The sequence below is a fragment of the Lissotriton helveticus genome, chromosome 9, assembly GCF_964261635.1.
Source record: "Lissotriton helveticus chromosome 9, aLisHel1.1, whole genome shotgun sequence".
Classification (NCBI taxonomy): Eukaryota; Metazoa; Chordata; class Amphibia; order Caudata; family Salamandridae; genus Lissotriton; species Lissotriton helveticus.
The window spans coordinates 1,274,883,315-1,274,906,608 of record NC_136070.1 but is presented as its reverse complement, the minus strand read 5'-3'; the positions used below and the strand labels follow the sequence as shown (position 1 = coordinate 1,274,906,608).

At 51.5% G+C, this 23,294-nt stretch overlaps 1 protein-coding gene across 1 annotated transcript in view; it reads right to left on the bottom strand.

Moving 5' to 3' along the window:
- Positions 1-23,294, bottom strand: part of CAMK1 (calcium/calmodulin dependent protein kinase I) — a 411,042-nt gene that overhangs the window by 126,422 nt on the left and 261,326 nt on the right. Inside the window, exon 3 of the mRNA XM_078661850.1 lies at positions 18,530-18,661. Coding sequence (XP_078517976.1) covers positions 18,530-18,661 — 132 coding nt within the window. The remainder of the gene's footprint in view (positions 1-18,529; positions 18,662-23,294) is intronic.

Genomic DNA, 23,294 nt, shown 5'->3' with positions numbered 1-23,294 from the left:
CAAACTATTGTAATACAAGAGCCTTAACAAATGGATAAAATACCCCCCCCCCCCTCCTTTTACCGTATGGAATACGGAGATTGTAAGTCACCTAAGAGTTCAGTGCCATTAAAATCTACAGGGTCCCAGGCTGCATTCCTGTAACTCTGTGCACGCCCTTGTGACATATCTACAGCATAACATGCATAGGAATACTAGAAACACAGACAGGGGGTGGGTTAAAGGTCACAGATCCCCTGGGGGTCTTGGACGCTAAGGGGAGAGGGTAGGATGCCTGATTACTTGTAATGCATCCTTCACAACTCAACATACAGTTGACTAACGGTGTCGTGTCTTTTTTTATTACAGAGAAGTGATGTCACAACTGCACTGTAATAAGTAAATGACAGGCAAACGTTATTCCAAGCTTCCATGTCTGACAAGAATAATACATGTAAAGACGTGGTATATATAATACTCCCTGCTGAGTGTCTGTGTGCTTTCACAAAAATTATCAAAAGCACTCCTTCTTTTTTATCAACATTGGAATGATAAAACCCTGCGTCAGTTTTTGTGAGATTGAAACCTGCAGGTGCCAGGCTGGTGTGTACCGATGCGTGTGTTTAAGAATAAGATAACGCGGCTCTTTCTACTCTGTGTTACTGTAAAACACACAGTGATGCGATCAACACTTTAAAGTGATGCAACGTCATCTGTTTCGAAAGAACCTCCTGGATTGAAGGAGCGGATCCGGAAGCAGCATAACTGATTGCCCCCGGGAGCAAGATTTCAACTACTTTATCTGTTCTCGGTGATTGGCAGAGCCCGGATGTGTGGTAACTTACTTAATAAAACATACGGAAGAGTGAAGAGTGCGGTATTAGGCAACAGACGCTAAAATCTGCCGAGGATCACAGTCGTGCACACTCGATCTGCCCTGTGGCAACTATGACACTGCCCTTCCCGCCCTCAGTTAATTCGGAGAAGCCGTTGATGTTGAGAAACCCCATGTGCTGGCCCCCAGGCCTTGAATCTTGTCTGTATTTGCTAAAATTCGTGGAAACAGCAGGGCTTAAAATGTGATTCCTTGTGAATACGCCTCGATGCATGGAAAGCGCTGTGACGTCAATGAGGGAACAGTCTGAGGGTATTTAAACCTTAAGGATAAATAAACATAGCTAGAGAGTTCGTACCCACACACCAAGGAACCTCATTGAAATGATTTAATTCCAGCATTGACCCCCCCTCCCCTCCCCCCGCAGGCGCAGCTTCCTTCTCCCCTCAATTCTAGAAATGTGTGACGTAACCTAAAGGGCAAAGGGTACTAGAACATACCTGCTCGAGCAGTGAAGGATACTTTTAACATATGCTCCGGGGACACGCAGGATTTGTGCCAGGGCACTTAATGAGTGTTGTAGATTTTGCCCAGACAGGTGGCACCGAGCAAACCCAGCTTCGGGTCCTCAGTCAGCAAGTTAACTTACTAAAGGCATTTTCAGTCTCACGTGCAGGAATTAATGCATCATTTTCACTATCCACAGGCCAAGCCCGGAGACAACTCTTGCAACAGTGAATTCTGCTCGTGAGTTCATGTGTAATGAATGACACGTGTGGATGAGAACCGACGTATGTAGTGCACACCACACTCATCCCGCTGGACGATTCTGTGAGTTCAACGCTCACCACCAACATCTGTGGTTATCTCCAGGCCAAACGTGTGAATCCATTCCTAGCGAGGCCGACTCGGGCTTTCATACTGCCGAGGTCGCTAAATTCAGTACCATTAAGCGGGTTACCATATCAGCCCCTGTTTACAGCCTGTAACTCCGTCGCAGTACGGCCTGAAGCTCTTGTAAAAAGAGTGTTATTACAGACTTCTTTCATGATATTTGCTTTTCATTACAGGACGTGTGCACACTCGCCCATGGTGCAAAGAACTTAAGCTGTGTACTTATGTAAGACAAACTGCCGCCCTAGTAAAACAGGACCCAGACGCAATGCAGGCTGGGTGCTTCCAAACAAGTCATTCTGGTTTTCCTGGCTGGAGACAACACACGTGACCTCGAAGTTATGTGAGCACCCCACGGGCTGTAGGTTTTAGGGCCTTCGTGCAACATGGACCCCCCTCACGCCTCCTCCCCTCCCCCATTGTGCAGCTCCTGCTTGTCCTGGCCTCATTTCATACTAGACTTCCGGTCCAAGCAGCCATGACAGCAGTAACATTTTATGGCCACGCTCCAAAGTTAAATGTCATGCACTACTTCACACGCAATATTAATGCCCCGGTTACTTGCTGGTAATCTTCTTACTTCAAGTCCTAGTCTTTCTCGCCACAGTAATTCCATAATGAACTTTAGCCTCCCACTGACACTCCCAAGTCAAAAGTTAGCACACTAGTCTCCCATCCCTCCAATATGGCTGACGTCCTCTTCCTCCTATGAAGAGGAAGTCCACCCACATCACATCCTGTTTCCAAAGCCACAAAAAATAAAACGTGAAGCCATGCACAACAGGACAGGAAGGGATGAAAAACTATACTGTGGCGAGGAAAGACCAGGACTTGGTGTAATGAAGATTACCGGTAAGTAACCGGGGCATGACCGTCTCATCCGTCTTCCTCGCCACAGTAATTACATAATGAGCAGATACCAAAGCAGTAATTAGCTTCATCAAGAACTCAATGAAAACAGAAAACTAAGGGAATAAACTGTAGAACACAGTCCAATCCGAAAAGAGAACAAAACGTTCCCACACAGAAACACTACACCAAAACACTGTGTAGAACAGAATCAGCAAACGACATAGATGCACCCCCACCAACCTCCACCAGAAGAGGACCACAAGGTAGGAGGTGACGTCCACAGGGCCACAACACAGACACCCACCATGGACAACCCATGACTGCAAGCCAAGAAGAGCCACAGAACCGGCAGACCTCTCCCGAAACAGACGACAATGTGGCCCAGGGAAGCAGAACTCCAACAGATGAGACCGGATATCCCCCCCCCCTCAAGAGTGGAGTGCGAAGAAAACAACACAAACGACACTGGGCTAAAAGGCACAAAGAAAACAACTACCAACCAGAACAGCACTGTAGGAAAGTGGCTCTGTATATACTGGACCAAAGTAAGGTACAGTATGCACAGAGTCCACAGTCCCCAGAGGTATGGAAGGGGCTAAAGTTAGATATAACCTTACTCTCTAAAGTGGTAGCTTGGTCGAGCAGTAAGGCAGTACCAGAGGACAGTGCAAAGGATTTGTTGTACACACTCAGTCAGCAAATGGTCTCACACACTCAAGAACTGAACTCTGGGCCAATTGTTTTGTATCAAAATATATATATTCTACACATGCAGCATTAATACGCAATATGGAGCATTAATGTGCACTACATTTCTTAGCGTGCAGCATTATTGTGTAAATGCAGCTTTAATGTGGGATACATTTCACACACATCATTCATATAGATAAACATAATTATTGTGTAAGATTTTTGTTAACATGCAGCATTAATGCGCAAAACATTTCTTAACATATAGCATTAACATGTGGTATACAGCATTGATATGTAATACATTTTCTCACTTGCAACATAAATATGTAATGTGCAACATTAACGTGTAATAGATTTCACATGCAGAACTATGTAAAATGCATCATTACTGTGCAACACATTTCTTACCTTGCAGCATTAACATGAAACATGCAGCATTAATGTGCAAACATTTAATAATTTGCAGCATTAATGTGCAATACATTTCTTAATGTGTAGTATACAACATATGTGTAATACATTTTTTAACTTGCAGCATTAACATGTAAGATGCAGCTTTAATATGCAAACATTTTATAATGTGCAGCATTTTGTAATTTGACGCATTAATGTGTAATACATTTCCTAATTTGCAGCATAAATGTGTAATATGCAGCATTGTGTAATCATTTTTTAACATGCAGTTTTGATGTGTGATTTGCAGCATAAATGTGAAAGACATTTCTTAAAGTGCAGTACATTTCCTCACTTGCAACATTAATGAGTCATATACAGCATTAATGCAAACTACATTTCTTAACATGCAGCCTCAAAGTGAAATATGCTGCATGAATGTTTAATACATTTCTTAATGTGCCACCCTAAAGTGTGATATACTGCACTAATGTGTAATACATTTCTTAACGTGCAGCCTTAAAGTGTGATATACTGCACTAATGTGTAATACATTTCTTAACGTGCAGCCTTAAAGTGTGATATACTGCACTAATGTGTAATACATTTCTTAACGTGCAGGGGACCCAGCACCAATATCCAGGTCCCCTGCATCCAGCGAGTGTGCAGTGCCCAGCACCAGTATCCGGGTCCCCTGCATCCAGCGGGTGTGCAGCGCCCAGCACCAGTATCCGGATCCCCTGCATCCAGCGGTTGTGCAGTGCCCAGCACCAGTATCCGGGTCCCCTGCATCCAGCGGGTGTGCAGCTCCCAGCACCAGTATCCGGGTCCCCTGCATCCAGCGGCTGTGCAGCGCCCAGCAGCAATATACGGGTCCCCTGCATCCAGCGGGTGTGCAGCGCCCAGCACCAGTATCCGGGTCCCCTGCATCCAGCGGGTGTGCAGCGCCCAGCACCAGTATCCGGGTCCCCTGCATCCAGCGGGTATGCAGCGCCCAGCACCAATATCCGGGTCCCCTGCATCCAGCGGTTGTGCAGCGCCCAGCACCAGTATCCGGGTCCCCTGCATCCAGCGGGTGTGCAGCGCCTAGCACCAGTATCCGGGTCCCCTGCATCCAGCGGGTGTGCAGCGCCCAGCACCAGTATCCGGGTCCCCTGCATCCAGCGGGTGTGCAGCGCCCAGCACCAGTATCCGGGTCCCCTGCATCCAGCGGGTATGCAGCGCCCAGCACCAGTATCCGGATCCCCTGCATCCAGCGGTTGTGCAGTGCCCAGCACCAGTATCCGGGTCCCCTGCATCCAGCGGGTGTGCAGCTCCCAGCACCAGTATCCGGGTCCCCTGCATCCAGCGGCTGTGCAGCGCCCAGCAGCAATATACGGGTCCCCTGCATCCAGCGGGTGTGCAGCGCCCAGCACCAGTATCCGGGTCCCCTGCATCCAGCGGGTGTGCAGCGCCCAGCACCAGTATCCGGGTCCCCTGCATCCAGCTGGTATGCAGCGCCCAGCACCAGTATCCGGGTCCCCTGCATCCAGCGGGTGTGCAGCGCCCAGCACCAGTATCCGGGTCCCCTGCATCCAGCAGGTGTGCAGCGCCCGGCACCAGTATCCGGGTCCCCTGCATCCAGCGGGTGTGCAGCGCCCGGCACCAGTATCCGGGTCCCCTGCATCCAGCGGGTGTGCAGCGCCCAGCACCAGTATCCGGGTCCCCTGCATCCAGCGGGTGTGCAGGGCCCAGCACCAGTATCCGGGTCCCCTGCATCCAGCGGGTGTGCAGCGCCCAGCACCAGTATCCGGGTCCCCTGCATCCAGCGGGTGTGCAGCGCCCAGCACCAGTATCCGGGTCCCCTGCATCCAGCGGGTGTGCAGTGCCCAGCACCAGTATCCGGGCCCACTGCATCCAGCGGGTGTGCAGCGCCCAGCACCAGTATCCAGGTCCTCTGCATCCAGCGGGTGTGCAGTGCCCAGCACCAGTATCCGGGTCCCCTGCATCCAGCGGGTGTGCAGCGCCCAGCACCAGTATCCGGGTCCCCTGCATCCAGCGGGTGTGCAGCGCCCAGCACCAGTATCCGGGTCCCCTGCATCCAGCGGGTGTGCAGCGCCCAGCACCAGTATCCGGGTCCCCTGCATCCAGCGGGTGTGCAGCGCCCAGCACCAGTATCCGGGTCCCCTGCATCCAGCGGGTGTGCAGCGCCCAGCACCAGTATCTGGGTCCCCTGCATCCAGCGGGCGTGCAGCACCCAGCACCAGTATCCGGGTCCCCTGCATCCAGCGGGTGTGCAGCGCCTAGCACCAGTATCCAGGCCCACTGCATCCAGCGGGTGTGCAGCGCCCAGCACCAGTATCCAGGTCCTCTGCATCCAGCGGGTGTGCAGTGCCCAGCACCAGTATCCGGGTCCCCTGCATCCAGCGGGTGTGCAGCGCCCAGCGCCAATATCCGGGTCCCCTGCATCCAGCGGGTGTGCAGCGCCCAGCACCAGTATCCGGGTCCCCTGCATCCAGCGGGTGTGCAGCGCCCAGCACCAGTATCCGGGTCCCCTGCATCCAGCGGGTGTGCAGCGCCCAGCACCAGTATCCGGGTCCCCTGCATCCAGCGGGTGTGCAGCGCCCAGCACCAGTATCCGGGTCCCCTGCATCCAGCGGGTGTGCAGCGCCCAGCACCAGTATCCGGGTCCCCTGCATCCAGCGGGTGTGCAGCGCCCAGCACCAGTATCCGGGTCCCCTGCATCCAGCGGGTGTGCAGGGCCCAGCACCAGTATCCGGGTCCCCTGCATCCAGCGGGTGTGCAGCGCCCAGCACCAGTATCCGGGTCCCCTGCATCCAGCGGGTGTGCAGCGCCTAGCACCAGTATCCAGGTCCTCTGCATCCAGCGGGTGTGCAGTGCCCAGCACCAGTATCCGGGTCCCCTGCATCCAGCGGGTGTGCAGCGCCTAGCACCAGTATCCAGGTCCTCTGCATCCAGCGGGTGTGCAGTGCCCAGCACCAGTATCCGGGTGCACTGCATCCAGCGGGTGTGCAGCGCCCAGCACCAGTATCCGGGTACACTGCATCCAGCGGGTGTGCAGCGCCCAGCGCCAATATCCGGTGCCCACCACCAGTATCCGGGTCCCTGCATCCAGCGGGTGTGCAGCGCCCAGCACCAGTATCCAGGTCCCTGCATCCAGCGGGTGTGCAGCGCCCAGCACCAGTATCCAGGTCCCTGCATCCAGCGGGTGTGCAGCGCCCAGCACCAGTATCCGGGTCCCTGCATCCAGCGGGTGTGCAGCACCCAGCACCAGTATCCAGGTCCTCTGCATCCAGCGGGTGTGCAGTGCCCAGCACCAGTATCCGGGTGCACTGCATCCAGCGGGTGTGCAGCGCCCAGCACCAGTATCCGGGTGCACTGCATCCAGCGGGTGTGCAGCGCCCAGCACCAGTATCCGGGTCCCCTGCATCCAGCGGGTGTGCAGCACCCAGCACCAGTATCCGGGTCCACTGCATCCAGCGGGTGTGCAGCGCCCAGCGCCAATATCCGGGTCCCCTGCATCCAGCGGGTGTGCAGTGCCCACCACCAGTATCCGGGTCCCCTGCATCCAGCGGGTGTGCAGCGCCCAGCACCAGTATCCGGGTCCCCTGCATCCAGCGGGTGTGCAGGGCCCTTTACCAGTATCCTGTCCCCTGCATCCAGCGGGTGTGCAGCGCCCAGCACCAGTATCCGGGTCCCCTGCATCCAGCGGGTGTGCAGGGCCCAGCCCCAGTATCCGGGTCCCCTGCATCCAGCGGGTGTGCAGGGCCCTTTACCAGTATCCTGTCCCCTGCATCCAGCGGGTGTGCAGCGCCCAGCACCAGTATCCGGGTCCCCTGCATCCAGCGGGTGTGCAGTGCCCAGCACCAGTATCCGGGTCCCCTGCATCCAGCGGGTGTGCAGCGCCCAGCACCAGTATCCGGGTGCACTGCATCCAGCGGGTGTGCAGGGCCCTTTACCAGTATCCTGTCCCCTGCATCCAGCGGGTGTGCAGCGCCCAGCACCAGTGTCCGGGTCCCCTGCATCCAGCGGGTGTGCAGCGCCCAGCACCAGTATCCGGGTCCCTTGCATCCAGCGGGTGTGCAGGGCCCAGCCCCAGTATCCGGGTCCCCTGCATCCAGCGGGTGTGCAGGGCCCTTTACCAGTATCCTGTCCCCCTGCATCCAGCGGGTGTGCAGTGCCCGGAGCGCCGGGTGTCAGGGGACAGGCCATCACTGTTGTGGAATCCGCCGCCTGCTCGGAAACTCCCGGGGCCCAGAGGGACATTCCAAGGACAGAGGTTCCAAGAACGGAAAACGGCAGCACCGGCTAAACTAAGAGCACGAAAACAAGCACAAGCAAAGCAGCAGTGACACTAATGACCAATGACAGGCACAGAGCCTGGAGGCCAGAGCGCTCTTAGAAAAGAGGCTCAGCGCCTGGAAGCAGCAGCGCTAGAAGCACTATTACCATAGACAGCCCGATACTGGGGGCCACAGCACTATTACTAGAGAGGGACAGAGGTGGGAAGACATAGAACAACAGGAGAGGCTCAGAAACTTGAAGCTGCACCTTAATACCGTAGGGGGCAGAGGTACAAAGGCACAGCATTATTATCCTAAAAAGGAAGAGAATAGATGAAACAGCACTGTTACCAAAGAGGGGTAGGTAGAGACAGAAAGATGCAGCACTATTACAAGAGAGGTGTACACAGGATGCTGCAGCACTATAAGAGGATAGGGCTCGTGATTGGTGGGGGCAGCATACTAGTAAAGTGGGTCAGAGGTGTAAAGGCACAGCACTGTTATACTAGAAAGACAGAGGACTGGGTGCCACAGCACTATTACTGGAGAGGCGCAACGACCGGAAGCCACCACACTATCACTGAGGAGGGCCAGGGCCTAGAAGCCGCAGCACTATTATCAGCCAGGGGCAGAGCTGTAAAGCTACAGCACTGCTCCATGAGAGGGGCAATGACATGAATCCGCAGCACTATTATCATAGCTCACCAGCAGCTGGATGCCAGGCACTATTATTAGATAAGGACAGAGGTGCACACCTACATGGGAGAAGCAGGAGTATGAAAGTGCAGCACTATTGTCTTAGACTGGCAGAGCAAGGATACCACAGCACTGTCACCAGAGAGGGTACGAGACCGAACGCCACAGCACTGTCACCGGAGAGGGTACGAGACCGAACGCCACAGCACTGTCACCGGAGAGGGTACGAGACCGAACACCACAGCACTGTCACCAGAGAGGGTACGAGACCGAACGCCACAGCACTGTCACCGGAGAGGGTACGAGACAGAACGCTACAGCACTGTTACCAGAGAGGGTAAGATGCAGAACGCTACAGCACTGTTACCAGAGAGGGTAAGATGCAGAACGCTACAGCACTGTTACCAGAGAGGGTATGAGACAGAACGCTACAGCACTGTTACCAGAGAGGGTAAGAGACAGAACGCTACAGCACTGTTACCAGAGAGGGTAAGAGACAGAACGCTACAGCACTGTTACCAGAGAGGGTACGAGACAGAACGCTACAGCACTGTTACCAGAGAGGGTAAGATGCAGAACGCTACAGCACTGTTACCAGAGAGGGTACGAGACAGAACGCCACAGCACTGTTACCAGAGAGGGTAAGATGAAGAACGCTACAGCACTGTTACCAGAGAGGGTACGAGACAGAATGCTACAGCACTGTTACCAGAGAGGGTAAGATGCAGAACGCTACAGCACTGTTACCAGAGAGGGTACGAGACAGAACGCTACAGCACTGTTACCAGAGAGGGTAAGATGCAGAACGCTACAGCACTGTTACCAGAGAGGGTAAGATGCAGAACGCTACAGCACTGTTACCAGAGAGGGTACGAGACAGAACACTACAGCACTGTTACCAGAGAGGGTAAGATGCAGAACGCTACAGCACTGTTACCAGAGAGGGTAAGATGCAGAACGCTACAGCACTGTTACCAGAGAGGGTACGAGACAGAACGCTACAGCACTGTTACCAGAGAGGGTAAGATGCAGAACGCTACAGCACTGTTACCAGAGAGGGCAAGATGCAGAACGCTACAGCACTGTTACCAGAGAGGGTAAGATGCAGAACGCTACAGCACTGTTACCAGAGAGGGTAAGATGCAGAACGCTACAGCACTGTTACCAGAGAGGGTACGAGACAGAACGCTACAGCACTGTTACCAGAGAGGGTAAGAGACAGAACGCTACAGCACTGTTACCAGAGAGGGTAAGAGACAGAACGCTACAGCACTGTTACCAGAGAGGGTAAGAGACAGAACGCTACAGCACTGTTACCAGAGAGGGTACGAGACAGAACGCTACAGCACTGTTACCAGAGAGGGTAAGATGCAGAACGCTACAGCACTGTTACCAGAGAGGGTACGAGACAGAACGCCACAGCACTGTTACCAGAGAGGGTAAGATGCAGAACGCTACAGCACTGTTACCAGAGAGGGTACGAGACAGAACGCTACAGCACTGTTACCAGAGAGGGTACGAGACAGAATGCTACAGCACTGTTACCAGAGAGGGTACGAGACAGAACGCTACAGCACTGTTACCAGAGAGGGTAAGATGCAGAACGCTACAGCACTGTTACCAGAGAGGGTACGAGACAGAACGCTACAGCACTGTTAACAGAGAGGGTAAGATGCAGAACGCTACAGCACTGTTAACAGAGAGGGTAAGAGACAGAACGCTACAGCACTGTTAACAGAGAGGGTAAGAGACAGAACGCTACAGCACTGTTAACAGAGAGGGTACGAGACAGAACGCTACAGCACTGTTACCAGAGAGGGTAAGAGACAGAACGCTACAGCACTGTTACCGGAGAGGGTACGAGACAGAACGCTACAGCACTGTTACCAGAGAGGGTACGAGACAGAACGCTACAGCACTGTTACCAGAGAGGGTAAGATGCTGAACACTACAGCACTGTTACCAGAGAGGGTATGAGACAGAACGCTACATCACTGTTAACAGAGAGGGTAAGAGACAGAACGCTACAGCACTGTTAACAGAGAGGGTAAGATGCTGAACACTACAGCACTGTTACCAGAGAGGGTAAGATGCAGAACGCTACAGCACTGTTAACAGAGAGGGTACGAGACAGAACGCTACAGCACTGTTACCAGAGAGGGTAAGAGACAGAACGCTACAGCACTGTTACCAGAGAGGGTAAGATGCAGAACGCTACAGCACTGTTAACAGAGAGGGTACGAGACAGAACGCTACAGCACTGTTAACAGAGAGGGTACGAGACAGAACGCTACAGCACTGTTACCAGAGAGGGTAAGATGCAGAACGCTACAGCACTGTTAACAGAGAGGGTAAGAGACAGAACGCTACAGCACTGTTAACAGAGAGGGTAAGAGACAGAACGCTACAGCACTGTTAACAGAGTGGGTAAGATGCAGAACGCTACAGCACTGTTACCAGAGAGGGTAAGTGACAGAACGCAACAGCACTGTTAACAGAGAGGGTAAGAGACAGAACGCTACAGCACTGTTACCGGAGAGGGTACGAGACAGAACGCTACAGCACTGTTACCAGAGAGGGTACAAGACAGAACGCTACAGCACTGTTACCAGAGAGGGTAAGATGCTGAACACTACAGCACTGTTACCAGAGAGGGTATGAGACAGAACACTACAGCACTGTTACCAGAGAGGGTAAGATGCAGAACGCTACAGCACTGTTACCAGAGAGGGTACGAGACAGAACGCTACAGCACTGTTACCAGAGAGGGTACGAGACAGAACGCTACAGCACTGTTACCAGAGAGGGTAAGATGCAGAACGCTACAGCACTGTTACCAGAGAGGGTATGAGACAGAACGCTACAGCACTGTTACCAGAGAGGGTAAGATGCAGAACGCTACAGCACTGTTAACAGAGAGGGTAAGAGAAAGAACGCTACAGCACTGTTACCAGAGAGGGTAAGATGCAGAACGCTACAGCACTGTTACCAGAGAGGGTACGAGACAGAATGCTACAGCACTGTTACCAGAGAGGGTAAGATGCAGAACGCTACAGCACTGTTACCAGAGAGGGTACGAGACAGAACGCTACATCACTGTTACCAGAGAGGGTACAAGACAGAACGCTACAGCACTGTTACCAGAGAGGGAAAGATGCAGAATGCTACAGCACTGTTACCAGAGAGGGTACGAGACAGAACGCTACAGCACTGTTACCAGAGAGGGTAAGATGCAGAACGCTACAGCACTGTTACCAGAGAGGGTAAGAGACAGAATGCTACAGCACGGTTACCAGAGAGGGTAAGATGCAGAACGCTACAGCACTGTTACCAGAGAGGGTACGAGACAGAACGCTACAGCACTGTTACCAGAGAGGGTAAGAGACAGAACGCTACATCACTGTTACCAGAGAGGGTAAGAGACAGAACGCTACAGCACTGTTACCAGAGAGGGTAAGATGCAGAACGCTACAGCACTGTTAGCAGAGAGGGTACGAGACAGAACGCTACAGCACGGTTACCAGAGAGGGTAAGATGCAGAACGCTACAGCACTGTTACCAGAGAGGGTAAGAGACAGAACGCTACAGCACTGTTAACAGAGAGGGTACGAGACAGAACGCTACAGCACTGTTACCAGAGAGGGTACGAGACAGAATGCTACAGCACTGTTAACAAAGAGGGTACGAGACAGAACGCTACAGCACTGTTAACAGGGAGGGTAAGAGGCAGAACGCTACAGCACTGTTACCAGAGAGGGTCCGAGACAGAACGCTACAGCACTGTTAACAGAGAGTGCAAGAGACAGAACGCTACAGCACTGTTATCAGAGAGGGTACGAGACAGAATGCTACAACACTGTTAACAGAGAGGGTATGAGACAGAACGCTACAGCACTGTTAACAGAGACGGTAAGAGACAGAATGCTACAGCACTGTTACCAGAGAGGGTGTGAGACAGAACGCTACAGCACTGTTAACAGAGAGGGTAAGAGACAGAACGCTACAGCACTGTTAACAGAGAGGGTAAGATGCAGAACGCTACAGCACTGTTACCAGAGAGGGTAATAGACAGAACGCTACAGCACTGTTAACAGAGAGGTTAAGAGACAGAACGCAACAGCACTGTTACCGGACAGGGCACAAGACAGAACACTACTGCACTGTTACCGGAGAGGGTATGAGACAGAACGCTACAGCACTGTTAAGAGAGAGGGTAAGAGACAGAATGCTACAGCACTGTTACCGGAGAGAGTACGAGACAGAACGCTACAGCACTGTTACCAGAGAGGGTAAGATGCAGAATGCTACAGCACTGTTACCAGAGAGGGTAAGATGCAGAATGCTACAGCACTGTTACCAGAGAGGGTAAGAGACAGAACGCTACAGCACTGTTAACAGAGAGGGTAAGAGACAGAATGCTACAGCACTGTTACCAGAGAGGGTACGAGATAGAACGCTACAGCACTGTTACCAGAGAGGGTAAGATGCAGAACGCTACAGCACTGTTACCAGAGAGGGTAAGAGACAGAACGCTACAGCACTGTTACCAGAGAGGGTAAGATGCAGAACGCTACAGCACTGTTACCAGAGAAGGTACGAGACAGAACGCTACAGCACTTTTACCAGAGAGGGTAAGATGCAGAACGTTACAGCACTGTTACCAGAGAGGGTAAGAGACAGAAAGCTACATCACTGTTACCAGGGAGGGTACGAGACAGAACGCTACAGCACTGTTACCAGAGAGGGTAAGATGCAGAACGCTACAGCACTGTTACCAGAGAGGGTACGAGACAGAACGCTACAGCACTGTTACCAGAGAGGGTAAGAGACAGAACGCTACAGCACTGTTACCAGAGAGGGTACGAGACAGAACGCTACAGCACTGTTACCAGAGAGGGTACGAGACAGAACGCTACAGCACTGTTACCAGAGAGGGTACGAGACAGAACGCTATAGCACTGTTACCAGAGAGGGTAAGATGCAGAATGCTACAGCACTGTTACCAGAGAGGGTACGAGACAGAACGCTACAGCACTCTTACCAGAGAGGGTACGAGACAGAACGCTACAGCACTGTTAACAGAGAGGGTAAGAGACAGAATGCTACAGCACTGTTACCGGAGAGAGTACGAGACAGAACGCTACAGCACTGTTACCAGAGAGGGTAAGATGCAGAATGCTACAGCACTGTTACCAGAGAGGGTAAGATGCAGAATGCTACAGCACTGTTACCAGAGAGGGTAAGATGCAGAATGCTACAGCACTGTTACCAGAGAGGGTAAAAGACAGAACGCTACAGCACTGTTAACAGAGAGGGTAAGAGACAGAATGCTACAGCACTGTTACCAGAGAGGGTACGAGACAGAACGCTACAGCACTGTTACCAGAGAGGGTAAGATGCAGAACGCTACAGCACTGTTACCAGAGAGGGTAAGAGACAGAACGCTACAGCACTGTTACCAGAGAGGGTAAGATGCAGAACGCTACAGCACTGTTACCAGAGAAGGTACGAGACAGAATGCTACAGCACTTTTACCAGAGAGGGTAAGATGCAGAACGTTACAGCACTGTTACCAGAGAGGGTAAGAGACAGAAAGCTACATCACTGTTACCAGGGAGGGTACGAGACAGAACGCTACAGCACTGTTACCAGAGAGGGTAAGATGCAGAACGCTACAGCACTGTTACCAGAGAGGGTACGAGACAGAACGCTACAGCACTGTTACCAGAGAGGGTAAGATGCAGAACACTACAGCACTGTTACCAGAGAGGGTAAGAGACAGAACGCTACAGCACTGTTACCAGAGAGGGTACGAGACAGAACGCTACAGCACTGTTACCAGAGAGGGTACGAGACAGAACGCTACAGCACTGTTACCAGAGAGGGTAAGATGCAGAATGCTACAGCACTGTTACCAGAGAGGGTACGAGACAGAACGCTACAGCACTCTTACCAGAGAGGGTACGAGACAGAACGCTACAGCACTGTTACCAGAGAGGGTACGAGACAGAACACTACAGCACTTTTACCAGAGAGGGTAAGATGCAGAATGCTACAGCACTGTTACCAGAGAGGGTACGAGACAGAACGCTACAGCACTGTTTCCAGAGAGGGTAAGATGCAGAACGCTACAGCACTGTTAACAGAGAGGGTAATATGCAGAATGCTACAGCACTGTTACCAGAGAGGGTAAGAGACAGAACGCTACAGCACTGTTACAGTAGAGGGTACGAGACAGAACGCTACAGCACTGTTACCGGAGAGGGTACGAGACAGTACGCTACAGCACTGTTACCAGAGAGGGTACGAGACAGAACGCTACAGCACTGTTACCAGAGAGGGTAAGATGCAGAACGCTACAGCACTGTTACCAGAGAGGGTAAGAGGCAGAACGCTACAGCACTGTTACAGCAGAGGGTACGAGACAGAATGCTACAGCACTGTTACCGGAGAGGGTACGAGACAGAACGCTACAGCACTGTTACCAGAGAGGGTAAGAGACAGAACGCTACAGCACTGTTACCAGAGAGGGTAAGAGACAGAACGCTACAGCACTGTTACCAGAGAGGGTACGAGACAGAACGCTACAGCACTGTTACCAGAGAGGGTAAGATGCAGAACGCTACAGCACTGTTACCAGAGAGGGTACGAGACAGAACGCTACAGCACTGTTACCAGAGAGGGTAAGATGCAGAACGCTACAGCACTTGTTACCAGAGAGGGTAAGATGCAGAACGCTACAGCACTGTTACTAGAGAGGGTAAGAGACAGAACGCTACAGCACTGTTACCAGAGAGGGTACGAGACAGAACGCTACAGCACTGTTACCAGAGAGGGTACGAGACAGAACGCTACAGCACTGTTACCAGAGAGGGTAAGAGACAGAACGCTACAGCACTGTTACCAGAGAGGGTACGAGACAGAACGCTACAGCACTGTTACCAGAGAGGGTAAGATGCAGAACGCTACAGCACTGTTACCAGAGAGGGTACGAGACAGAACACTACAGCACTGTTACCAGAGAGGGTAAGATGCAGAACGCTACAGCATTGTTACCAGAGAGGGTAAGATGCAGAACGCTACAGCACTGTTACCAGAGAGGGTAAGAGACAGAACACTACAGCACTGTTACAGCAGAGGGTACGAGACAGAACGCTACAGCACTGTTACCGGAGAGGGTACGAGACAGTACGCTACAGCACTGTTACCAGAGAGGGTAAGATGCAGAACGCTACAGCACTGTTACCAGAGAGGGTAAGAGACAGAACGCTACAGCACTGTTACCAGAGAGGGTACGAGACAGAACGCTACAGCACTGTTACCAGAGAGGGTAAGAGACAGAACGCTACAGCACTGTTACCAGAGAGGGTAAGAGACAGAACGCTACAGCACTGTTACCAGAGAGGGTAAGATGCAGAACACTACAGCACTGTTACCAGAGAAGGTACGAGACAGAACGCTACAGCACTTTTACCAGAGAGGGTAAGATGCAGAACCCTACAGCACTGTTACCAGAGAGGGTAAGAGACAGAACGCTACAGCACTGTTACCAGAGAGGGTAAGATGCAGAACGCTACAGCACTGTTACCAGAGAAGGTAGGAGACAGAACGCTACAGAACTGTTACCAGAGAGGGTAAGATGCAGAACGCTACAGCACTGTTACCAGAGAGGGTAAGAGACAGAACGCTACAGCACTGTTACCAGAGAGGGTATGAGACAGAACGCTACAGCACTGTTAACAGAGAGGGTATGAGACAGAACGCTACAGCACTGTTACAGTAGAGTGTACGAGACAGAACGCTACAGCACTGTTACCAGAGAGGGTACGAGACAGTACGCTACAGCACTGTTTCTGGTGACTGGCAGAAACCAGAGCATGCAGTACTACTGCAAGAGATGGGTAGAGGTGTAACGCCACAGCACTGCATGAGGGAGCAGCGACGCGTGGCTGCAGCACTCATATCCTAGAGGGATGGTTCTGAACCAGGGATCCACAGACACCCACTCAGGGGTCCACAACTGTTTAGAAAATTAAATATTAACAGATTAATAAAGTATGTATACATTAAAAAAAGCAAAATTGAAAATACAAAATTTCAAAATGCTCTTTAAATGTGAAGGGGTTTGAAATTGGAGGTTAAAAATGTAATTGATTCTTAGCGTGATTCTTGGGACCAGCACACGTACAGCATAGAGATTCTTGTAGGGGCAACTGGTGTCCACAAGGGAAGCAGTCATTTCTGCCATCAAAAAGAGAGCAAATATTAGGAGAAAAAAGGACAAAGCCATATGCTTCAATCTACCATATTCCCCTGTCTTTTAGAAATAAAAACACATTTTGAAAAGTTCCAACCTTTTCATTAAAATAAAAAAGATATATTTTTATACATTTTTAATTGTGAAATAAAAAAAAAATCAGAATTTTCAAATGTGTTTGGTGCATACTTGTTTCTGTATTTTTGGAGTTTCACATTGTGAAAATTGCTCAGGGGTGGCTTTCCACCTTTTAAATAGTGATTCAGTGGGGGCCTTCGGACGCTAATAAGTTAAGAGCAGCTGTCCTGAAGAACAGAGAATAAATACCACAGCACTAGTCCCAAAAAGTTTCATAATCCTACTCTGGATAAACAATTTATTTTTCCACTGCACTGATTTTCAAAGCATATAATCCTGGTTAGGTGCACCTAGAAGAAAAAAAATGCTACTTGCCCCAATATTCCAAACTCCCAATTCACAGAGTCAGAATATTCACATTGACAGGTGAAATCCAGGGGGTGAACTTTCACTCAGGTGTGTGCGGCTCCCTAGGGTGGGGACCTGGGTGCTTCCATGGAGTGTTGGGGAGGTGGCCACCTCTGATCCAGGGCCATCCCCTGTAACTTTGGGGGGAGGGGGGGTCTACACCTGTGATTCATTTCCTGCCCAGATTTGACATTGGTGGGTGCTGGAAAAGGATCTTTTCACATGGAAACAGTTGCCCATTTTAAGAAGGTGGAGAAGTGTGGCTCACTGGTTAGAGGAGGCAGACCTGGAAGCAGAGGTCAGCCCGGGACCAGGGTTCAATTCCCGGCTCGGCGGGGTCTTGAGTCCTAAAATGTCCATGGACTCGACAATTCTCGCTCCGGTGCCTACTCGATTCATGGGTTCACACTCTGTGACTCTGGGCAATAGATTGCTTAATCTCCACAACGGTCCCTCGCGGCGGGATGCCTGGCTTTCACCTTGTGGATACCCTGCCGGGGTATCTCACAGGGGAATACCAGGACGGGTTCCCTAAGCAAGCGCTTAGAAACCAGTGGTGATTTGCGCTATACAAATCCATGTACATTTACATTTACATTTACAAGAAAAAATGGTAACTATAAAGGCAACTATTGTATGCAAGTAAAGCAGATGCCTGAACATCTGCTCCTCAGACTTCCATGCACTAAACCCCTGTGGGCTTTGGAATGCCAAAATCAGGGGAAACCTCACAGACCCTTGGCCAATGGTTTCCAACCTTGACTACTATACCCTGCACCCCCAGGAAATGTTTGATTAATGTCCGCGCCCCAAACATAAGGCATGCCTATAATCAACGGATTCCTCTAATGCAAACAGAACATACTTTCCCTCTTTTTTGCACCCCTGAAATGCCATCTCAGACCCCCTGGGGTGCCGGCACGCCTGGTTAGGATCCCCTGTCCTAGGCATATGCCTAGCCCGGGACAGATATCGATCATACAACACAGAACATTGAAAATGGTGCCGCGAGCCGCCGGAGAACTAGCGTCTTGTTGAAGGTTTGGGATGTTGAGTGCCATGACTCCAGTGTAAGCCTTGTGTTCCCAGGGGTAGCCTTGATTGGGGCCACCAGAAGACCCCAAACCTGTGAAACGCCACAATTCTGAGACGATGACTTACTTCCTGAGCACGGCGATTTCATTCTCGATGCTGGTCTCCTTGCCTTCCAGCGCCTTCTTCGGGATACACTTGATGGCCACTAGCTTTTGGGTCTTCTTCTCCTCGGCCAGCACCACCTCCGAGAAAGCCCCCCTGAAGAGAGAGAAGAAAATAAGGTCACTCGTATGTTACCGGAAGCTGACCCCAGAAAGATGAACTTCAAAAACAGCATGTCTCAGAAATACAGAACTAGGTTAAATGGAGAGAACACAGCAAGATCTGGAAAAGGCAACAGAGTCAAACAGGAATATGGACATGCCGGATCATGTTGTGTTATAACGCAAAACAAAGTTGCCAGTGTCGTGCTGCCAGAATTTGTTTGAAGAGTCAGTAATTGAAGTTACTCAGGTAACATTGAGTGTGTTGGGTCTAGTCTACGGCTGCTTGGCACAGGCACGCTACCGCCCTGGGTTGCCACGTTACACAGTACCACACAAGACAAAGAGGTGAAGCAGCTTTTAGGGAAGAAGAGCCTTGTCTGGTAGGTCAATGCTTCTGGAAGCCGGATAGGTCGATGCTTCTGGAAGCCGGATAGGACGATACTTCTGGAAGCCGGCTGGTCGATGCTTTTGGAAGCCGGATAGGTCAGTGAGCCTGGAAGTGTGATAGGTCGATGCTTCTGGAAGCCTGATAGGTCAACGCTTCTGGAAGCCTGATAGGTCAATGCTTCTGGAAGCCTGATAGGTCAATGCTTCCGGAAACCTGATAGGTTAATGCTTCTTGTAGACTGATAGGTCAATACTTCTGGAAGCCTGACAGGTCAATGCTTCTGGAAGCCTGATAGGTCGAAGCTTCGGGAAGCCTGATAGGACGATGCTTCTGGAAGCCTGATAGGACGATGTTTCTGGAAGCCTGATAGGACGATGCTTCTGGAAGCCGGATAGGTCAATGCTTCTGGAAGCCTGATAGGACGATGCTTCGGGAAGCCTGATAGGACGATGCTTCTGGAAGCCGGATAGGTCAATGCTTCTGGAAGCCTGATAGGGCGATGCTTCTGGAAGCCTGATAGGACGATGCTTCTGGAAGCCGGATAGGTCGAAGCTTCTGGAAGCCGGATAGGTCGAAGCTTCTGGAAGCCGGATAGGTCGAAGCTTCTGGAAGCCTGATAGGTCGAAGCTTCGGGAAGTCGGATAGGTCGAAGCTTCGGGAAGTCGGATAGGTTGATGCTTTTGGAAGCCGGATAGGTCAGTGTGCCTGGAAGTCTGATAGGTCAATGCTTCTGGAAGCCTGATAGGTTAATGCTTCTTGTAGACTGATAGGTCAATACTTCTGGAAGACTGACAGGTCAATGCTTCTGGAAGCCTAACAGGTCAATGCTTCTGGAAGCCTGATAGGTCAGTGCGTCTGGAAGCCTAGTAAGTCAGTGCTTCTGGAATCCTGATAGGTTAATGCTTCTGGAAGCCTGATAGGTCGATGCTTCTCAAAGCCGGCTAGGTCGATGCTTTTGGAAGCCAGATAGGTCGATGCTTCTGGAAGCGTGATGCTTCTGGAAGCCTGATAGGTCAATGCTTCTGGAAGTCTGATAGGTCAATGCTTCTGGAAGCCTGATAGGTCAATGCTACTGGAAGCCTGATAGGTCAATGCTTCTGGAAGTCTGATAGGTCAATGCTACTGGAAGCCTGATAGGCCAATGCTACTGGAAGCCTGATAGGTCAATGCTACTGGAAGCCTGAAAGGTCAATGCTTCTGGATGTCTGATCGGTCAATGCTTCTGGAAGCCTGATAGGGCAATGCTTCTGGAAGCCTGATAGGTCAATGCTTCTGGAAGCCTGATAGGTCAATGCTTCTGGAAGCCAAATAGGTCAATGCTTCTGGAAGTCTGATAGGTCAATGCTACTGGAAGCCTGATAGGTCAATGCTACTGGAAGCCTGATAGGTCAATGCTACTGGAAGCCTGAAAGGTCAATGCTTCTGGATGTCTGATCGGTCAATGCTTCTGGAAGCCTGATAGGGCAATGCTTCTGGAAGCCTGACAGGTCCATGCTTTTGGAAGCCTGATAGGTCAATGCTTCAGGAAGCCTGATAGGTCAATGCTTCTGGAAGCCTGATAGGTCAATGCTTCTGGAAACCTGGTAGAGCTGCAGGCTGACTCAATCACGTCAGGACCTCTTGACATGTGACTGACCCTATCCCGGGGGGTATACCGGCATCTTAGACACAGGTATGTCTGGAAATCTCATAATAACTTTTGGGCCCGCCTGCCTCTTTACATCATGCCTTTGGAATGCTGTAACCCTGTTCTACACTAGAGCCAGGTAGCTCCTATATCTGGGTTTAGGGGGTGGTCACAGCTACACAGAAATGGGGTGGGGAATTTTACTAAAATAATTCTTCCCTTTAATCTTTTGTTAGAACCCCAGATGAACCCCGATTTCCTGTTAAGGACTGGGGTTAACACTTGTTAGAGGCAGACTACCTGACGTTCTGCCAACTACCTTGTGTCGGTGCTTAATTTGAGGCAGTGGTTTCTGGTGCTTGGCAACGGCACTCAACTGTGAACACCATCACTTATGATAGTCTGCCACATGGTGGCGCTGTTTGTCTACTTTAAAGGTGAGCCCATTATCAGTTGTTTATTAATCCAATATACCTGAAAAATGGCTAATCCCTGCCTCCCAAGCCATTCTTATAGCTTTGGGGTTAGTGCGATATTAGTAGTTGTGTTGTTACGGTCACTGGCAGCGCTGGCAGGGGTAATAGGTAATGCTAGCTGCAGTGGCCTCCTTACAATGGCTTTAGCATTTGCTTTTTCCCTAAATTAAGTACTGCCTTGCGCTCACGCAGGACAGCCTTCGCCCACCCCCACAGCCCTCCACCCAGCTCCGTGCCACCCACCTGCACACTCTCCCCTCCGTGACACCCACCTGCACACTCTCCCCTCCGTGCCACCCACCTGCACAGACGCCCGCACCACCTTTAGATCTGGACGGTGGCCTCTTTAAACCACTCTGCAATGCATTTAAAACGAGGACATGGCAGCCATTTTGACCTCTTCAGTCCTTCCTTTTTCCCCTGTCCAGTGTTGGGTGGTGCCCCCAGCCCCTCCAACCACGGAGTCCTGAGGTCTCACCGCCGTGGCGGGCAGTGCCACCCCACAGATGAACAAAGGCGTCACTGCCCAGGCTCTATGGAAGTCTGAACCCCCTCCCAGCAGAGAGGACTTTGCATTTGATGCTGAAACTGTTCATGGGCAGGACAGGCCTTCATACATGGTCACCTGGCCCGTGTTTGTGCTCTGACTGCTGGTTCCACTGCCTCACTTTCCACATGTGCCCAGGTCCCGAAAATCAGGCAGTAAAATAGATGTGATCTATTTTGTTCAAGCATAAAGACTGTTTTATTTGTGCAAGAGTGTCACCTGCCTGTTTTCATGCTGAATGCTCACAGGGGCTGCAGAGTAAAACTGAAGCTGATCTTTTAACAGGTTTCAGGTCCTCGCCCAAAGCGTGCAAAAAGTAAAATCACACAAGTAGCTCATATTTCTGGCCCTCAGCAGCGTTTCAGATGGAAGCTTTGGTCTCAGCTGGGTTTCCAAACACAGAACACCAGGGAGAGAATCCCTACCGTGGTGCAAGAAATACAAGGACAGCAAAGGCACACAAACTGTCCCCTGTTAGAGAGAAGAGAATTCTACCTCCCCTGGAGGACATGCTGGTTGTCAGGACACTTAGCCGAGGCAGCCTGGGCAGCAGGCACAGAGGGACTGAGTGATTGGCCTCAGATCCCATAAGCACTGCTTGCCCTTGGATTGTTAAATGGGTCACTTTTAATATGAAAATATGACCTCGAGTTAGAATTTTATCCTCTGCAATCCTGCTCCTGCCTTCCCTGCCAAGTGGAGTGTCATGACACCACCCCACTAAAAATACATCTAACCCTGGCCCCAAAAACATCCTGAGAGGGTGGAGGAACAGCTCACTGGAGACACAAGAGTCTACGGGGAGGGGGGGGGGGGGGGTGGGGGCTCTGGACTTCATTTCCTGTTGCTACAAAAAGGCAGAGTAAACATCTGTTCGGCCAAGGTTTTGGCATTTTTTCTCAGAAGTAGTAAACAGATATATCCCTTCTAGCCCCTCCCTTCTTCGGAACTCCTCAGGCCATTCTTGGCATGGCTGGCATTCTTGAAGGTGGCACGTCATGGCTGGCAGCGTGCCCTTGGCTGGCAGCGCGCCCATAGCTGGCGGTGCGCCCATGGCTGGCGGTGTGCCCATGGCTGGCGGCGTGCCCATGGCTGGAGGCGTGCCCATGGCTGGAGGCGTGCCCATGGCTGGAGGCGTGCCCATGGCTGGAGGCGCGCCCATGGCTGGCGGTGAGCCTATGGCTGGCGGCGAGCCCATGGCTGGCGGCGAGCCCATGGCTGGCGGTGAGCCTATGGCTGACGGCTCGCCCATGGCTGGAGGCATACCCATGGCTGGCGGTGTGCCCATGGCTGGCGGCGTGCCCATGGCTGGAGGCGTGCCCATGGCTGGAGGCGTGCCCATGGCTGGCGTCGAGCCCAGTTTTTAAGGCAGGGCTGACTTACTTTGAATTAACATCACTTCCATTTCTTAAGAAGACAGAAAGGGAGGGGTAATCGCTTCGACATGGAAACTAGCCGCCCATCAAACATTACCACTGTCCCGAGAGGCTACCATTGGCCGTCACCAACAATCTGTGCGACGTCTCACAGCCCTCAACGTTAGCAGCTTCCTGAAGCAAGTGTCAGCTGTGCGTCCACAAACTCATA